This window comes from Pistacia vera, unplaced genomic scaffold, assembly GCF_008641045.1.
Source record: "Pistacia vera cultivar Batoury unplaced genomic scaffold, PisVer_v2 Contig412, whole genome shotgun sequence".
NCBI lineage: Eukaryota > Viridiplantae > Streptophyta > Magnoliopsida > Sapindales > Anacardiaceae > Pistacia > Pistacia vera.
The window spans coordinates 865,552-884,838 of record NW_022196238.1 but is presented as its reverse complement, the minus strand read 5'-3'; the positions used below and the strand labels follow the sequence as shown (position 1 = coordinate 884,838).

The 19,287-nt window shown below is 34.6% G+C and overlaps 2 protein-coding genes and 1 pseudogene across 2 annotated transcripts; 1 reads left to right on the top strand and 2 right to left on the bottom strand.

The window, feature by feature from the left end:
• Positions 1-2,000: 2,000 nt before the first annotated feature.
• On the top strand, positions 2,001-3,783 carry LOC116142586 (annotated as a pseudogene).
• Positions 3,784-13,041: 9,258 nt separating this feature from the next.
• Positions 13,042-14,911, bottom strand: LOC116142585 (B3 domain-containing transcription factor VRN1-like). The gene is made up of 3 exons (XM_031428018.1): positions 14,801-14,911; positions 14,016-14,326; positions 13,042-13,309 (listed from the first exon to the last, which is right to left on the bottom strand). The coding sequence occupies exons 1-3, from the start codon at positions 14,909-14,911 to the stop codon at positions 13,042-13,044; spliced, it is 690 nt and encodes a 229-aa protein (XP_031283878.1).
• Positions 14,912-17,630: 2,719 nt separating this feature from the next.
• LOC116142584 (B3 domain-containing transcription factor VRN1-like) lies at positions 17,631-18,717 on the bottom strand. The gene is made up of 3 exons (XM_031428017.1): positions 18,604-18,717; positions 17,965-18,480; positions 17,631-17,873 (listed from the first exon to the last, which is right to left on the bottom strand). The coding sequence occupies exons 1-3, from the start codon at positions 18,715-18,717 to the stop codon at positions 17,631-17,633; spliced, it is 873 nt and encodes a 290-aa protein (XP_031283877.1).
• Between the last annotated feature and the right edge of the window lie 570 nt (positions 18,718-19,287).

The window sequence follows — 19,287 nt, the reverse complement described above, 5'->3', positions numbered from 1 at the left end:
ACACTATTATTTATGATGTGGTGTAATCAGATCAGACATCAAGTTATGAATGACCAATACAAAGATCCAGGAGATTAGAGACATACAGCTAAAAAAGAATCATAGAAATAACAAAACCATCACCATTTCTTATGAACTAGCACAAATCATGATCCGATTCAAACGAGTAAAATACAAGAGTGATACTGATGCACATACCTTGATGCGACGACAATGGAGATTGTAGAGTGCAAACGATGGCTGATGAGAAGTGAAGACAGGAGAGTGGACAGTGGAGACATGGGAAACAGTGCCAACGACAGTGGAGTACCCTTTTTAGTCACGATTTGGGATGAGAGAAGGGTTATGAGTGATGAGAGATTGAGTTTAAGGAAAGGTTGATGAGATGCGAGACTGAGTTTGAGAGAAAGGTTAGGGATTTGGGTTTCACGATTTGGGAATCTGGGATGAATGAAAACTTGAAAATTGAAAAGGGATTTAAAAAAAAAAAAACGAGTACCCGCAGGCACCAATGGGTAAACCGATCTAACCCATTGACTAAACGGGTCGGGCCAGGTACGAATCAAAACAAAACAGGTCAAATGTTAAGGACCCGTAGCCTATATTTTTTCCCTGGGTTTAGGGTCGACTGGCGGGTCTGAACCCGTTTTGCCAGGTCTACCAACCAGACAACTCTAATCAGGTGGCCGTTGCCCTATCCAGAAGAGAAGACACTTAGTTGGCTACTATGTTTGTTGTGACCTTCTCAGAATTTGATGATCTTGCCGCTGAAGCACAATAGGATGCAAAGCTCCAAACTATCAAGACTTGCTATATGATCCCAATAGTCGACCAAACTATATATTTCGCCGTAGCTGTCTCCTCTCCACAAACTGGTTGGTATTACCGAAATCCTCTAAGTTTATTCCTAAGTTGTTATATGAATTTCACTATAGTCCAGGAGGTGGAGACTATTGGCTTTTTCAGAACAATTAAGAGGGTGACAAACCTAGTGTTTTGGGAGGGAATTAAGAGGAATGTTCAAGAGTATGTGCAAAAGTGCTCTATTTGTCAGTTGAATAAACAATCAGCCTTTAAACTAGCAAGGCTACTCCAACCTTTACTTATCCCACGTAGGCGTTTGAGGATACTAGTATGGATTTTATAGGGGGGTTACCCAAAGCCAAAGGTCAGGAACTATCATGGTGGTAGTGGACATATTAACTAAATACAATCACTTTCTTCCCTTGTGTCACCCCTACACGACCAAGGATGTGGCTACTCTCTTTATTTTTGAAATTGTGAAACTTCATGGCTTCCCAAAGTCAATTGTATTTGACCGAGATAAGGTGTTTATCAGTCAATTTTGGCAAGAATTGTTTAAGGTAGTTGGCACCAAGCTAAAATTCAGTTCAGCATATCACCCTCAAACTGACGGCCAAATGGAGGTCATCAACCGTTGTTTGGAAGCTTATCTACGATGCTTTTGTGGTAATCAACCTAAATAGTGGCCATGGTGGTTGGCTTGGGTAGAATTTTGGTATAACTCTACATACCACAGTTCCACCAAAATGACACCATTCAAAGCACTTTATGGCAGGGATCCACCCACTCTTCTCCGCTTCACCAACTGTCCATCCTTGGTAGAAGAAGTGAACCAGCAAATGGCAGAACGTAACTCTATTTTGGCTAAACTAAAACATAATTTAACCGTCGCCTAGGACCATTTGAAGACACATGTTGCTGTACACCGTCGGGATGTCACTTTTCAACTAGGGGACCAAGTGTTTTTAAAGCTCCAGCCATACCGATTTAAATATTTGGCCACTAAACTCAATGAGAAGCTGAGCCCATGCTTTTATGGACCATTTCCCATTTTAGAGAAGATTGGACAGGTCGCCTACAAACTGGAGCTACAACCAATTGCCAAGATCCACCTCGTCTTTCATGTATCACAGCTTAAGCATAGCTTGCACAGCGCGGTTCTCATCCAACCCTTTCCATCCTTTCTCACTAAAGACATGGAACTACTGGTGCAACCGGAATCAGTATTGGCAGTCCACACATTAGTGGATGACTCTCAAGAAGTCGTTATTACATGGAAAGACCTAGCCCCTTTTGAAGCCACATGGGATGCGTATGACACCATCAAGCTTTAGTTCCCTCAATTCCACCTTGAGGACAAGGTGGCTCTTCAAGAAAAAGGCGGGGGGGGGGGGGGGGGGGGGGGGGGGGGGGGGGGGGGGGGGGTTTATAGACCTCCTATTAAGAAGGTGTACCAATATAAAGGGCATATGGGTAAAAAGGAGTCAGAGTGCATGTGTGTTAGTGGAGGTTGGTTAGAGGTTATTAGTGTGTGAAGAATCAATTGGTTAGTGAGGGGAATAATTCCGTTTTAAAGGATATGTATAAAAGAGAGGTATGAGTTTAGGAAGATACAAAGATTATTAAGAGTCATCAAAGGAGGCCCCCAACTCCTCGAATTGCTGGGACTATCTGTTACTTTCCTTGTTCATTGTACTTGCTAATTGTCCTAGTGATTGTTATTTCCATTCCATTAATATAATACTGAATTGATTCAAAATTACATTGTTCTTTATTTTTATTTTTATTTTTCCATTTTTGCATATTCTGTTGAATGGTTGAGTAAGATTGATAAGGAGTTCCATCAGATTTATTGTTAAAAAGGTGAAAATTCTGTCCTTATCCCTAAAGAAGTGTTGCATATACTCTCACATCATTTTTTTTTCTGGAGAAGCTTCTTTAGAGTTGATCAGAACATTGTTATTTACAAGTGTCATCCTTTTCATTTGGGCTCATTGATTACATGTCATAAAATGAAATTTGGTTATAGGTATTTTACCAATTAGTGACTTTTGCTTTCTTTGAAGAATCTCATATTCAGTCTTGCATGCTAGATTGTACTAGCACGATGACTATAGTGTTACCATTATGGTCTCAAAGGTAAAATCACCTACAACTTTAAAACAATGTTTGAAAAGAGTCATACTGTCATACTGCTAGGTATTAACTATCAAGCAAACAAAATATTTTAGAAGCTTTCGTTTATTAAATGTTTGGGTGATGTGACTAGGTTGATCCAAGCACTGGTGAGGCAGAGGATGATGGTGTGGAAGATGAATACCAGTTGGAGGACCTTCTGATTAAATGATGAAAGTGCCCATCTCCAATTTCAGGAATGCATGGGAAAGCATGGGTCCAGATTTTGAGCGAGTCGATAAGTATGGCCTTGGCCCAAGTGAAAGCCTGACTGAAGCTAATAGTGCTGTCATTAGCCTTCTTGGCAGGTAGCCTTGTGAGGTCAGTTTATTCTTACAAATATCTACTTGTAGGATATTAGTTAAGGAAATCATTTTGAAGCTCATTTTATTAGAGTTTTGCCCAAAAAAAAAGTGAACCCTTAGTCTTTTTGATAAAAGAGATTGGGGTGATAGATATTTGCTCCCTTCATTATATCGTGTTGCCATCACATAAAATGCAAGAATCCATTTCCATTTAATAATGAATTTTACATATCTATCATCTGTCACTCTGATTTCCATGAAGCTGATATCATGCTACTTTCCTTTTTCTTTGTTGGTGTTCTCCAAGACACGGAGGTTGTACCAAACAACTCAAGGTCACACACGTCTATTATCTGATGTTTTCAATGGCAACGTAAAGGTGCTCGTGCGGTTGCAATTTAGAGTCGATGGTCCAAAGGACATTGCAATGAAACTAGTAGTGAGATCCAAGGATGCAAATGTCAGTGATATGATTCACGAGATTGTAGTCAGCGGCTAAAATTTGGATCTATATCCTTTTGCCTGGTACTTGAGCCCTTAGTTTTTCTTCCTTGGAGATGAAATGAGAGGCAGATGGCTACAAAAAGACTAGAGCTTGTTTAAGATGAATTGCAAGTCCTGGACTAGGATTTAGTCGTGCTAGAGGGAATATCATTTGCGTCAGTTATCTGTTCATAGGGTTTGGGATATGATCTGTTTATATGAGGAAAAGAGACCTCCAAGAACAAAAGATAGAGAGATTAATTGATAAAATTCTTTATTGATTCCCACAATTTAGATTTAGGCTATTATATAGCCTTACACTTGAATCTATTGACTCCCAAAAGGACTCTAATTATAAAGGGATAATAAGATAATCTTAATTCTATCCTAATAAGATAATAATATAATTATAAAAGATAATTATAAAAGATAATAATAAAAGACTTAACACACTTATCCTAATTCTAAAATAATCCTAACATCTGTTTATAGGATAATAATATTCTTTGTATCATGAGCCAAATTCATAGGAGGTTTTTTTCCCCCCTCCTTTTTAAAGTTCTAAAGTGGGATTAAGTATAGATTCCATCAAGCCTGCTTCATTTACTCCTGCTCATATATGCAATATGATTTTTGAGGCCTTGCAATGTTATTAAGCAATGTGAATTTTGAAGTATTTTCTGGTTCTAGTATAAAATTTGAACTTACAGTTGAACAATTCGACGGTTGAACTCAGTGATAAATAATTCGACATTGGCATGACTCACTCATTAATCTGCTTAAATTGCGACATGAAGCAGATGAGTAATAGTCATACACTAAACCCTTAATTTTTATTTTTATTTTTTAATCTTTTTTAGGCATCTAAGGTATCCAGACCCACATTGAAGCTTATCTAATCCTCAGGGTTACGAAATTCTTTACAAGATCAATAAACCAAGTAATTGCACAAATATGGTATTGTTCAAATATGACAAGTACCTTTCTTACAATCTTAATTATTTGCTTTTAGCCACCGATCGGTAAAGTCTTCTCATGCAAATTCACTATCCATCATCTCGTCATAATATCTATTGGAACATGTTAGATGAAATACACAGTTATCGAAAAACATATATCGAATTCACGCATCGATAGACATGACACCATCATGACTGTCCATTAATTATAATTTTTTTTTTTTTAAGAAAAGAGGATGGTACTATGTCTGTTGGTGCGTGAATTCAGTATATGTTTTTCGGTAACTATAGCATTGTTAAGAACAAAACCCGGAACAACCAATCAAAAACCATAAACCAAAACACCCTGAAACCATTTTCAAGATCTGTAGCTAATCCCCAAATGGGCGCACAAATTTGATGCAAAAAATAAATAAATTGAAATTGATGATAAAATACAGAGAGCTCCGCACGCTAGCCAACACAAAGAATGGTGAAACCTATAATTGTGACTGCAGTTCTAGTTGTTCGCTTTGCTGCCGTGGTGCAACAGCCTTCTGAGACACTTCGAATGGAGTGGTCCGTATTCTCTTCCCTCTCACCAAGCTTGAAACAATGAGCAACTTAGATACCTCTTTGTTCGATATATTCCTGGTTTGCTAAAAAGGTCATTGGGCCCAATCAATCTTCATACTCCAATAATGCTACGGACATTGACATTTTTACACCGAAATCTTGTATTGGCGTATGTGTCCCGTGATTCACACCAGTAAACCAGGCACGTTTCACGTTATTAAATTTTTTTTTCTAGTGAACGGCCGTTCATCAAATATGGACGGCCGTTCACTTACATGGACTCTCGTCCATATTATATGGACGGGGTCCATTTACTACGGACGGGCGTCCCCATTTAAAGGACGCCTGTCCATCAGTAAAATGGAATAATTTTTTTTTTTTTATAAAAATTAGGGATGACCGTTCATAGGTTATGGATGGCTGTCCCTAAATATTGGACGGGCGTTCATATTTTAATGGACACCCGTCCATTAACAATTCTTTTTAAAAAATAAAAAATATTTAGGGACGGCCGTTCATCAGTTATGGACGGGCGTCCCTTCATTTTGGATGGGCGCCCGCAAATAAGGGACGCCCGTCCTTAATGTAAATATGAAAAATAAAAAAAAAAAAAAAAAAAAAAAAAAAAAGACGCCCGTCCGACGTCCCTAACGTGTGGTTCCCATAAAAGCTTCAAGTTGACTCCTCAGTTTATCAACAGCGGCATTTTTTTCTTCAAGCTGATATTTAGCCTATGAGAGTTTCATTTGAGCTCTCTCTTCACGCAATACATCACCTAACTACATCATTTCCCTTTCCTTCTCAACCTCTTCACGAACTACAATAGATCCTCTCTTAAGTTTTGGGGCTCTTTGTTTCTACGGTTCTCTAATATTTTGAATGGTTGTTTGAGTGTAGGGCAATGTGCTTGATCGACTTTGGGATGCAAGAGAATCAAGATGATGACAATAACCTGGTAAATTGTTAGGGGTCTACTTTGAGAAAGTTAGCTAGTACTCCCATTAGTGGAAGACTTAAACGCAAGTTGAGAGACTGTCAAACAGAGGCTAAATGCAATGGTAGAAAGAATTTTGAATTTTGGCTTTTAGAGATCCTTTTTTTTTTTTAATTTATCACCTTTCAAAAAGTTTTGTATTGATCCTTGACAAACCATGGATGGAAGTGATCAAAACTTTTGACGCCCCTATTCACAGACATATTTTTGGGACATAATTGTTTACTGTTAGGGGGAGTTCAAACTTGGCAATTGATAACTCATGTTTGACGGCACACTTCTATCCTCGATGTTAAAGTTTGAGAGGAGGAGAGAGGAAAACAGATATAAAGAGCAAAAAGAAGAGAAAAACTGAGTGCAAGGGTGGCTGAGCAGGGTTTTCTGCAGCATGTCGTTTGTTGTATTCCTCAAGAAAAATTTTGTTTCAAGAGACGTAAGGGATGCCCGTCCACAATTTATGGACAGGCGTCCCTAAAGTTTTTTTTTTTTTTTTTAATTTTCATATTTAGATTAAGGACGGGCGTCCCTTATTTGCGAGTGCCCATCCAAAATGAAGGGACGGTCGTCCATAACTGATGAACGGCCTTCCCTAAATGTTTTTTAATTTTTTAAAAAGAATTGTTAACGGATGGGCGTCCATTAAAATATGAACGCCCGTCCAATATTTAGTGACAGCCGTTCATAACCTATGAATAGTCATCCCTAATTTTTATAAAAAAAAATTATTCCATTTTACTGATGGACGGGCATCCTTTAAATGGAGATGCCCATCCGTAGTAAATGGACCCCCGTCCATATAATATGGATGGGAGTCCATGTACGTGAACGACCGTCCATATTTGATGAAGGCCATTCACTAGAAAAAAAATTTAATAACGTGAAACGTGTCTAATTTGCTGGTGTGAATCACTAGACACGTAGGCTGGTACAAGATTTCAGTGTAAAAATGTCAGTGTCTGTAGCATTATTGCTCCATATTCTTGATGCAATGGACTCCCAAAAGCCACTAAACCGCTCTCTTCCACTCGATTTGAACCGAACCTCGTTCTAGTGAGATTTGTTCCCCTTTTTTAAACTAAAATTTAGTTGCCTATTTGATCCTCTGTCTAATTCAGCCTTTATCTATAGCTCGAATTGAATAACATGCCATTGAAAATTCTTGAGGGTGTGGTTGAATATGAAATCCAGGTGAGACAAAAATGGTGTCTCTTTTGGAATGATATTGATTTTGTTCTTTTTCTTCTTTGGTGGTGGTGTTGTTTTGGTGATTCATCTTCATGCTTACTATTTTTTCTTCAAAATTATGTTTTATAATGACCCCTCATTGTTTAATTATTTATTGTTTTAGTCTTGGTTCCAAATCGGTTCCTACCTTGTGTACCTAGTTCCTGATTTCTAGCACCAAAACCTACCTTGTGAGGATCGGTTTCGGGTAGGAACAAGAATTGGAACCCTGAGTATCCACCAGTTTCAATTCTAACCAGTTCTTTTGCACATCCCTACTCTTGAGTAATACACTAAATTACTCAAGAGTTTTAGTTGACCACTCGTGCTGGTTTTCTTTATGCCATTTCTTATAAAAAAAATATATAAATGCTTCACCAAGTTCAACAAGAATCAACAGAACCTGGCTTTCATGAATTTTATGCTTTATCATACGAACAAATATAACAATTCATTAACAAAAATTTCAATAATCAACTCTAATTTACATTTTCTTTCGAAAATTGACTCGAATAGAAAATTATTATGTCATATTAGTATGTAAATTAGGGCGGTTCTGGGTACATTCCTTTTATCATCACACATATTTCGGCTTCCATTGAATAGTTAGTAGTAAATTGATTATAACTTGTTCAATAAAAATCAAATTGATGAGAGATTTGCATATTTAGAAATTAGATAGACAGGATGATTTTTTTATCTATTTATGTTTTTGTTGTTGCTTACAGGTCAAATATTCATGAATTGGCATGGAATAAAGGAAAGATGTTCTATTGACATTGTCAAATAAGTTGTTATTTTGATTCGTTTTTCGAAGTGTAAGTATATTTTCTAACTATTTTAACGGTTATTATTTGGTTGAATGATTGTTTTTGTTCGGTCAATCTATTTGAATGATTAATTGTATTAGTCTTGTCGAACGGTAAGTGTATTCCTTAACAATTTTAATATGAAGATTAATTAACTTTTGTTGATTTTGTTTTCAAGTAATAATTGTTATACGAATGAATAATTGTTCCTTAACAATCTTAACATAAAGATCGATTAAATTTGTTATGTTTGTTTTCAAGGAAATGTTCATGTACTTTACTGAGATCAAATCGAGGATGATCCTATTGTCAACCGAATTGTATGTGTCATATTTATATTAGTAGAAATAGTTCATTTGTGTTGAATATGTTTTCTGTAAAAGCATTCGTGTATTTTAATTTGTTATATGAATGATTAATTGTTTATGTCCTACTAATGTGCGAGTATATATGTTAAATTAATTAATTTTGACTGAGTCTGTTTTCCAATTAATAGGTGTTATTTGAAATATTTCTTATCAGTGCTAATATGACAATCCCTTAAATTTGGGTCAAGTAAACTATTCATTTTATCATCATACACATTGCGGTTTCCATTGAACAATTAGTAGTAAATTGACCATAACTTGCTCAATAAAAATCCAATTGATGGGAGGATTGAATCTTTCGAAACTAGATAGACGGTGCTTTAATTTTATATATTATATGCTTAATTTGGATAATTGTAGCCCCACTGTCAAACCATTCCTTTTATCATCACACACATTTCGGCTTCTATTGATCAGTCAGTAGTAAATTGACCATAACTTGTTTAATAAAAATCTAATTGATGAGAGGTTTGCATATTTAGAAACTAGATAGACAGGGATTTAAATTGATATATTATACGCCTAATTTTGATAACTGTAGCCCCACTGCTGAACCATTTCTTTTATCCTCACATACATTTTAGTTTCTCTTGTTTCTCGATTTTCACTAAATAGTCAGTAGTAAATTAGCCATAACTTGCTCAATAAAAATCAAATTGATGAGCGGTTTAAATCTTTAAAAACTAGACAGATAGGAATTTAATTTGATTTATTATACACTTAATTTGGATAATTGTAGCCCCACTGCCCATCCATTCTTTTTATCATCACACACATTTTAGTTTCCATTGAACAGTCAGTAGTAAATTGACCATAACTTGCTCAATAAAACTCTAATTGATAAGAAGTTTAAATCTTTAGAAACTAGACATACATGGATTTAATTTGGTATATTATACGCTTAATTTGGATAACTGTAGCCTCACTGCCGAACCATTCCTTTTATCATCACACCTTTCAGTTTCCACTGAACAGTCAGTCGTAAATTAAACATAACTTGCTCAATAAAATTCCAATTGATGAGAGGTTTGAATATTTAGAAACTAGACCAATTTGGCTAAATTCAGCCCTACTTCCGAACCATTCCTTTTATCATGACACATATTTCGGCTTCCCCTGTTTCTCGATTTTCACTAAACAATTAGTAGTAAATCAGCTATAATTTACTCAATAAATATCCAATTAATGAGCGGTTTGAATTTTTGGAAACTAGAAAGATAGAGCTTTAATTAGATATATTATACGATGAATTTGAATACATATAGTCTTGCAGCCGAATCATTCATTTATTATCACACACATAAAACTAATTCAATTTTAGTGATTACAAAGGAAAACAATATTGATATGTAGTTTTAGTTATATTTGTTCTATCTGTTTTTTGTTGATATTTTTTTTATGTTACATACATATATCGAAAACAGGTTGTTGCAGAATATAACAAATTTTATTTGTGTCACAAATATCATCTGATGTTTATTGTTAAACCATGTAGCTTTAGTAAATCATTTATAATATTCCAAACTATTATTATTATCCTTAAAGGAAAACAAATATTGATATGTAGTTTTAATTGTAATTGTTCTATCTTTTTTTGTTGATATCTTTTTATGTTGCATACATATATCATGAAAAGAGATTGTTGTTGAATATAACTAATTTCATTTATTTAACAAATATCAACTGATGTTTCATGTTGAACCATGTAGCTTTAGTAAACCATTCATTTTATAGCCCCACTGACGAACCATTCCTTCATCATCACACACATTTAGGTTTCTACTAAACAATTAGTAGTAAATTGACATAACTTGCTCAATAAAACTCCAATTGATGAGAGGTTTAAATCTTTAGAAAGTAGATAGACATGGCGTTAATTTGATATATTATACACTTAATTTGAATAACTGTAGCCCCACTATCGAACAATTATTTTTATCATCACACATATTTCGGCTTCCACTGAACAGTCAATAGTAAATTGACCATAACTTGCTCAATAAAACTCCAATTGATGAGAGGTTTGAATCTTTAGAAACTAGACAGACAGGGCTTTAAATTGATATATTATAAACTTAATTTGGATAACTATAGCCCCACTATCAAACAATTCCTTTGATCATCACATGCATTTCAGTTTCCACTGAACAATCAATAGTAAATTGATAATAACTTTCTCAATAAAAATCCAATTGATGAGAGGTTTGAATTTTTAGAAACTAGAAAGATAGGGATTTAATTTGATGTATTACACGCTTAATTTGGATAACTGTAGTCCCACTATCAAGCCATTCCTTTTATTATCACATACATTTCAGTTTCCCCTATTTCTTGATTTTCATTGAACAGTTAGTAGTAAATTAGTCATAACTTACTCAATAAAAATCTAATTGATGAGCAGTTTGAATATTTGGAAACTAGAAAAATAGGGCTTTAATTTGATATATTATATGATGAGTTAGGATAGCTATAGTTTTGCTGCCGAACTATTTGTTTTATCATCACACAGATAAAAATAATTCAATTTTAGCGATGACAAAGGAAAGCAAATATTGATATGTAGTTTTATTTGTATTTGTTCGATCTCTTTTTGTTGATTTTTGGATTGATTTTTTTGTTTGATTTGTGGGTTTTCATCTTTCTTTATGATGCTTTCATTAAATGTTTTTTTTTTTTTTTTTTTTTTTTGTTATAGGTGATGGTCAATTCTAATTGCAGCAAATAGATATGTGTCACATGACCTTTATCTTCATGACTTCTTTAATACTTAAATTAAGTTGCCTTCAGATTATACTGTTGGAGTTATTATTGCTTTCTATGTGAGTTCTCTTCTCAACATTCTTAATTTTTTTTTTAATTTCTAAAATAATGATAATAAAAATAATTTATTTTCTCTTCTCAACAATCAAAATCAGTTTTTTCCTTTGGCTCTGCAAGTCTTTTGCTTAAAGTTCACATTTTTCAACAAGGTTTCTCTTTCTTTGATTGATATATAAACTTATCAATAATACCCAGTGGGTTATCCTACAAATTTTTTTGCTTTTCTTGACAAATTTTTAAATTTTGGTTGCAGATTTTAAATGGTGATATATTTGAGAAGAACCATGATGATATAGGCTTTGAGTTCAATTTGTGGATATTTTATTTATTGATTTTTTTAATTATCAATTCAATATAAAATGAATTTCAATATATAAAATATATATTTAAAAGACAAAAAAAAAAACAATAATAATGTAAAAAAATAATAATAATAAATATACCCGCATAACGCAACTTGAAAATGAATATAAGTTACAAAAATTGCGGAAGGTTAGAATAAATTTTAAATTTAAATAGTTGATCTTGATAATATTCAAGTGATTTTAAATATCATGCACGATTCACTACAAAATACTGACATTAAATATCAAAGGCATATTTGCAAAAATAATATCAATTATACAAGATGATGATCCTGAAAATATAATTAGACCATATAATATTCAGGTGATCTTCTCAAGTTGGATGAATGATTTAACAACATCTACCTATAATTGATATTAATAATTATACAAGTACAATTATTAATTTTATCTTAACGCAACTTTGTATATATATAAAATTTAGATTTACTTTAAATTTTGTATAATTTAACAATTAATATGTTTTAATCTAATTAGTTTATTTTGTTAGAATAAATTTGTTTACAATCTATTTTAAAAACATTGAATAAACATACTCGCGCAATGCGGGGGCCCTATGTCTGGTATCTGCAATATCCTGGAAAATTATGAATGTATTTGAGCATTGAAGCCTTTTACACAAGAGTTTTGCCTTAATCACACTTTTCCACCCAAAAAGTTTCAAAATACCACTTTCTCACTCAAAGTTAATGTTTTATTACTAAACAAAGCCGATTTTAGTCTATTCTGGAGCAAAAATTCTCTCTGTCACCACTATTTGAGCCTCCGATCTCCTCTCTACAAGACACCTCTCACTCCGGCACCTGATTTCTCACCTATTTTCGGTCATCACAAAGCTTGAGTTTTCGGTTCTTAGCTGTTTTCTGGCTAATTCCAGTGGTGAATATTCAATCGGTCACCACCATTTGATCCATCGATCTCCACTCTACAAAAACCCTCTTACCTAGCTCCTGGTAACTTTCCGAACGTCGGCTGAGAAAGTGAAATGTATTTTGGGTATTAACAGAATATAAATACTGGTGGGAAAGTGGTATTTTGAAACTTTTTGGGTGGAAAAGTGTCATTAAGGCAAACCTTGGGTGGGAAAAAGTTGTTTACTCTTTACACAAATCATATTGGTAGCAAAAACTGGAAAGAGAAAGCAATAGCTAATACAACTTATCAACTCATAACATTTTAATCATGTTAACTTCATAGCTGCATGATATACTAAAACTTTCAGAGTAAGGTAGTGTTTCTTTCTTATCATCAGCTCAAAGATACAGATATCTCCTCCCTTCAAATCATTGTCTTTCAGAAACCTAGCCCATCCTTTTGTTATACGAAAACCTCCGGTATTGAACTTCTTGATTCGGACAAGCCACTCTTTTTCATTAGAAATTTGTAATGTGATAAATCTGGCTTTGCTACTTATGTACTTGTTAACAAATTTGATCGGCACATGCATACTGCACAAGCAAAAAGGAATTGCATTTAAGAAGATTAGCAAACGCTATATGAGAGGATTCACAACCACATTTTTATGAGTAAACAACTTTTTTCCACCCAAATAATAGCTTAATGACACTTTCTCACCCACAGACTTCTAAAATATCACTTTATTATCTAAATTTATATTCCATTTCCGATTCTAAGATCGTTGCGATCCTACACTGCCACCATTTTCTTCATCAATCATCACTCACCAAAACTCTTCAAACTCTATTCTGATCGACTTTGCCAATCAAGCGATTAAAGTTTGCATAGCCACCCCTCCCAAGTCAAATTTCGATAAATCTCAACCACTAAAATTTAACCTTCCACCACCAAAATACTCATCGGTCTCCCTTTTTTAAAAGCCCTAATAGTCTGAACCAAGTTTGCTCTCTGTTCGTCGCCTAAATATAAACTTGGGTAGTAAAATGGTATTTTAAAAGTCTATGGATTGGAAAATGTCATTAAACCATTATTTGGGTGGGAAAAGTGGTTAACTCACAATTTTATTTAAAAGCTTACCGTATATTCGCTTACACCATGCTCTCAGAAGATAAACATGAACGGAGGGGTTCCTTGGCTTGAACAATCTGGCGATATCAATTGCTCTCTTTCTTTGTTTTATTAAAAGAAGTCCATTTTTTTTCAGCAATGTAGATTCCCATTTCTTCGATTTTAAACTTCTTGCTTGGTGGCCTAAATTTTGAGTTCTCCACATCATTTACTGCTTCTTCAGCATTATATGGATATTGAATCTCGCAAGCAGTCTTATCAAAAATAAGAACCTCAAAAGTTGAATTCTTTGCATGTTTGAAAACCAAAAAGTATCCAGTACTGACTGAATAATATTGAACAAAGTCGTGCCAACCGTCCTGAAACCAAATATTTTTCCCATCAATTGTCACTTGCCAATCATGACCATTAGGAATACTGAGCTTTGCAACTGCAGAAAGTTCATCTGCAAACCTACTGACAAAGTTTCCAGGAATTCCCTGCAGTAATACAGAAGATGTTAGCTGATAGATATAAAAATTGAGTGAAAATCTATCAACTATGTGCTTTCATGACAAAACAAGAAGACAAACCCCTATAACAATTATACAACCAATAATGTGATTCTGCAATTAAAACACATGACCAAACCAATGTAACATAAATCAGATTTTGGTAATAGATGTTATTAAATACTATAAACAAGGGAAACAAAGTGAATTTAATTACAAGAAGCTTAATAATGATGAAATTAAAAGAGGTTGACTGTGAAGCAGAACTCTTCACACCCACATGCTGAATTCCACCCTAATGGAGATGGAAACTTCTTGGCCTAAATTTACAACTTAGTTTTCTAAAAGAAAAACCATATAATATAGACAAACGGAGATGAGCATATTTATATGAAAACTAATCAGCAGAAAAAATAACCTAGGGGGAGCAAAGAATAAGAAAATTGAGTTTCTGTGAATTACCAGCTTCTTCACTGCCAGGTTATTGGGAAGGATAACCTTGAAAAAGTGTAACGGTGGCTCCCCCAAAGAATTTGGTGTAATGGGATTTGCTTTCCTTCCAGTACAAGGCATCGTTCAGTTACTTACCAGAGTTGAAAATTATGGCCACACTTCAAGTATATACGTTTAGGTTTAGAGTTTAAAACATACAACGGTTGGGAGAACTAGGATTTTCCAACTGTGATTACGCTACTCTTTATTCTATATACAAACACTATATATATATCTCGGTTTATATACTAATTAATCTATAAAAAATATATACCTATTAAAAGAAAAAAAAAAAAAAAAAAAAAGAGGTATAGACTTAGACTTTAGGTTTCCTTTGTGCAGATTAAAGAAAGCTGCTTAAAGAGCTTTGATGGGACAAAATCTATACAGGGTTCACCTCAGAATTTTGCTTAAATGTGGTTTACTGCATATTGACTTCTACTGTGTGGATCTTCACATTGTCTCTGATGTTTTGCTGTTCTGTTTGTAGAATTAAGGTGCATTTTTATTGTTTTTAGGATTTCACAATGCCTATGTCTGGTTAGAAAAAAAAAAAAAGAAAAAAAAAGCCATACATCACTTGAGAGATTACTATGCCTGTAAGGTTTTTCTCGCTCTTTTAAAACAACCATTCAGCATAAACAAACCTTTTTCTAGCACCGAAGTACACTGAGATTCAGAAACCATCTTCCAATCACATTCTGAGCATTCTTAAAAGGACTTATCCAGATTCTGTGATAATGTGTGAGTGTACATTTGGCTAGAAAACCCTATACTCAGAGATTCATCAAAAACTCTAGTTTTTCAAAAAGGAAACAAGGAAGTTTTGGGGTAGTGAAAACCACTATCACAACAGATTCAGTGAAAAGTTCAATCTCATCATGGTTCTTGGCCTTTTCCCAGTTTTCTGGTGCTTCAATATCATATGGAGAGCTAATCTCACAAGCAGAAAACTTATATTGCAACTGAAAAATTTGAAACTTTTCTGTATTTGAAAACCGATAAGTACTATCGACCCCAATTGAATGATATTCAACTAAGTCATGTCATGCCAGCCATCATGAAAGAAGATCCATTTTCCATCTTTTATCTACCCCAAGGGACAGTGAAAAACTAAAAATAATGCTAGCCTAGCCTTTTACAATCAATGAACTATAGTTAGAACCAGAAACAATAAACCATTCACGGAAAAAAAAGGGGAAAAGTTTCCAGCAATTTTTTTTTTTTTTTTTTTTTTTAAGGGTAGTAGCACATTTCTGACTCCTATTGTTTCCCAAAGCTGATCCAAAAGGGGACTTAGCCTGATTCTCCGTTGGTGGACTGGACATTTTTCTAGACGAGCAATTCCTTGGACATTCATTAAAAACTTTGTTCCTCTAAGAGCTAAAAGGGGGATTTGGAGGAATGAAGTCCCTTACCTCAACAGAGTCCTCAGTATCAATTTCATCATCCTGAAGTACTGATTTCCTTCAGTCAAAGGTTGGTTCTTAACCATTAAATGGATAGTCAATCTCACAAGCAGACATATCAAACAGACATTAGAACACAAAAAATTGAAATCTTGTCATATTTGAAAACCGAGAAAGTATCCAGAAGAGACTGAATGATATTGAACAAAGTTATGCCAATCATCATGTAAAAAAGTCCTGCTCTCATCTCTTATCAACCTTACTCACCAAACACGACCATTCAGAACTTTCAGTGTAACAACATCAGAAAGTTCATTCCCAAATTTCCTCAAGAAATTCACTGGAATCTTCGGCATTTATTCAAGTAAAGTTGGATACATTTTAGGCAGTAACCAGAAGACTTGCGTCTAAACACATTAGGTATATTTTTTCATAGTTTCACAAGCTCATGCAATTAATCACCAACTAGAAATTTACACTGATTCACAGGGAAACGATACACACATTGAAAAGTTTAGCACTCTAGCTAGATATTATAATGGAACATGCAAAATCATTTACTATCTAATCCCAAAAACTAAAGAAAACAAAAAAACTGGGATTTGAGGTACAGGACAGAACAACAGGGCATTGTCCTAAGCATTTCAAGATATAATGCAGCATCATTTGTTTGCGGGTTCTTGCATGCAACACCAAAACAAAAGTGCTAATATGTTCAGTTTGTTTGCTAAGAAACTTCCAAGACCATAAATTCCCCAAAAGTGTTAGTAAGACTGAAGATTCTACCTTTTTCTCTTTCTAACCAAACTGCAGAGCAAAGAAAGAATAAAAGTTGAGATAATTTACCAGCTTCTTGTCTTGAAGGGTGGAAGGGAGAATCACTTTGAAGAAATGTGAGGGTGTCTCTGCCATTCAGTTTACATGCTAGGTCAGCTCTCCTGCTAAGAAGAGCCATTTGACAGACTGACACTATTGTTGGAATCCCACATAGACTAGACACGCTCAAGTTTACTAGAGAAGGTAATCCTTTCATTCAAGTTAGACCCACCTCAACATATGAGTAGCATGACCTAACATATGGATTTGACCGTGAGGATGAGTGTTGGAGTCCCACACTGACTAAATGCACTCAAGCCTACTGGTTTATAGAAGAGGGTAATCCTCCTATTCAACAAGGTCTTATTAAGATCAATTGCCTTGTCTCTACTTGATTCTCTGTAATCGAGAGAGCAAAAATCCTGATTTGGGAAGATAAAACTGATATCTCAACCCCTAGATTATATAAAATGATAAAAATATTACGAACTTTTTTATTATTTTTATTATTTTCCAAGAATTCTATCATCCCCATTTTTAGTTATTCTTTTCAGAAAATGATACACATCACAATTTCAAATCTTAAAAATTGAGGCTTTCAGAACAAAGTCCTTCTCCCTCATAAGCTCAAACACACAGATATCTCCTGCCTTCAAATTCATCTCATTTGAAAACCTAGCCCATCCATTTCCTAAACGAAGTTGCCCACGATATATCCCTGTGTTGTTGAGAAGCCACTCTCTTCCATCAGAAGATTGTACTTTGATGAACTTAGCATTTTCTCTATAGTACTTGTTGACAAATTTAGCAGGCACAGTCTGCAAATCAAGCCAAAAAATAACAGTTTTTGAATTACTAAGCAAGAATGTTTCAAAGGCTATTGAAGAAACTTCAAGATCAGAAGCTCACCGGATGAATAATTTTAGGAGCTCGCAAGAAAACCATAAATGCGGGATGTTTTGGTTTAAAGAATCTAGCAATGTTGATGGCTTTTTCTTTCTCTTCTTTTGAAAGAAGTTTATGTTTTCCAGTAATGTAGATTCCACTTTCTTCAAATAAATGCAAAAACTCATCACCTTTCTGTGGCATGTCTTCTATTTTGCTCTTCTTGCTTTCTGGCTTATTTTGTATTCCATCCTGGAGGGCTGAGATCTGGGCAGGTGCATTATATGGATAGTGAATCTCACAAGCTGTCTTGTCAAAAATTAAAACCTGGAAAATTGATTTCTTTGCATATTTGAAAACCAAGAAGTATCCAGCACAGATTGAATTATTCTGTACAAAATCATTCCAACCATCCTGGAACCAAAATTTACTCCCTTCTCTTGTCAATCCCACTGGCCAAACATGTCCATCAGGAATGGCGAGCATCGCGACAGAAGAAAGTTCATCCCCAAACTTTTTGGCAAACCTTTCTGGAATCCCCTGCAGTCACAAAGAAAAGGTTACCATGATATGGCCTAATATCGATGAAATTAAAAGAGGTTGGTTGTGAAACAAAGGCATACAGAACCACCAAGATTTCTTCATAAAACTAATTATAATTACCAGTTTCTTCTCTTCAAGTGTAGAGGGAAGGATAACCTTGAAGAAATGTGGTGATGTCTCAGCCAAAGACTTTGATTTACAGGGTTGTACTTTCCTTCTGCAATCCCTTGCCATTTTGTGAAGTTACCAGGGGTGAATCTGTTGTGACTTTATATATGCTGGAGAAGCTTTTCAACTGCTAGGTCGGTTGATAGTCCCCTCAATCAACGTTGTAACTTATTTTGAGTGAATTTTGATCTTCCAAAATTTGATAATTAATGCCGCTTCCCATTCCATGCACTAACTTTTCAATGTTCCAAGAAATTACAAATGTGATAAGTGGCCCACGGTGGTTGGTTCAAATAATTATCGATTTTTTTTCCCACCCAAATAATGGCTTAATAACACTTTTTCACCCACATACTTTTAAAATATCACTTTATTACCCAAATTTATATTTCTGTAACAAACAAAGAGCAAACTTGATCCAGACTATTGGGGCTCTTAAAGAGGAGAGGCTGATGAGTCTTTTGGTAATTCAGATTTATCAGAATTTAACTTAGGAGGGGTGGTTGTGTAAACCCTAATCGCTTGATTGTCGATGATTGGTGGGGTCGACAGGAATAAAATTTGAAGAATTTTGGTGAGTGATGATCGAAAAAGAGAATGGTAGTGGTATGAGGTCATAAAGATGTCAGAATCAGA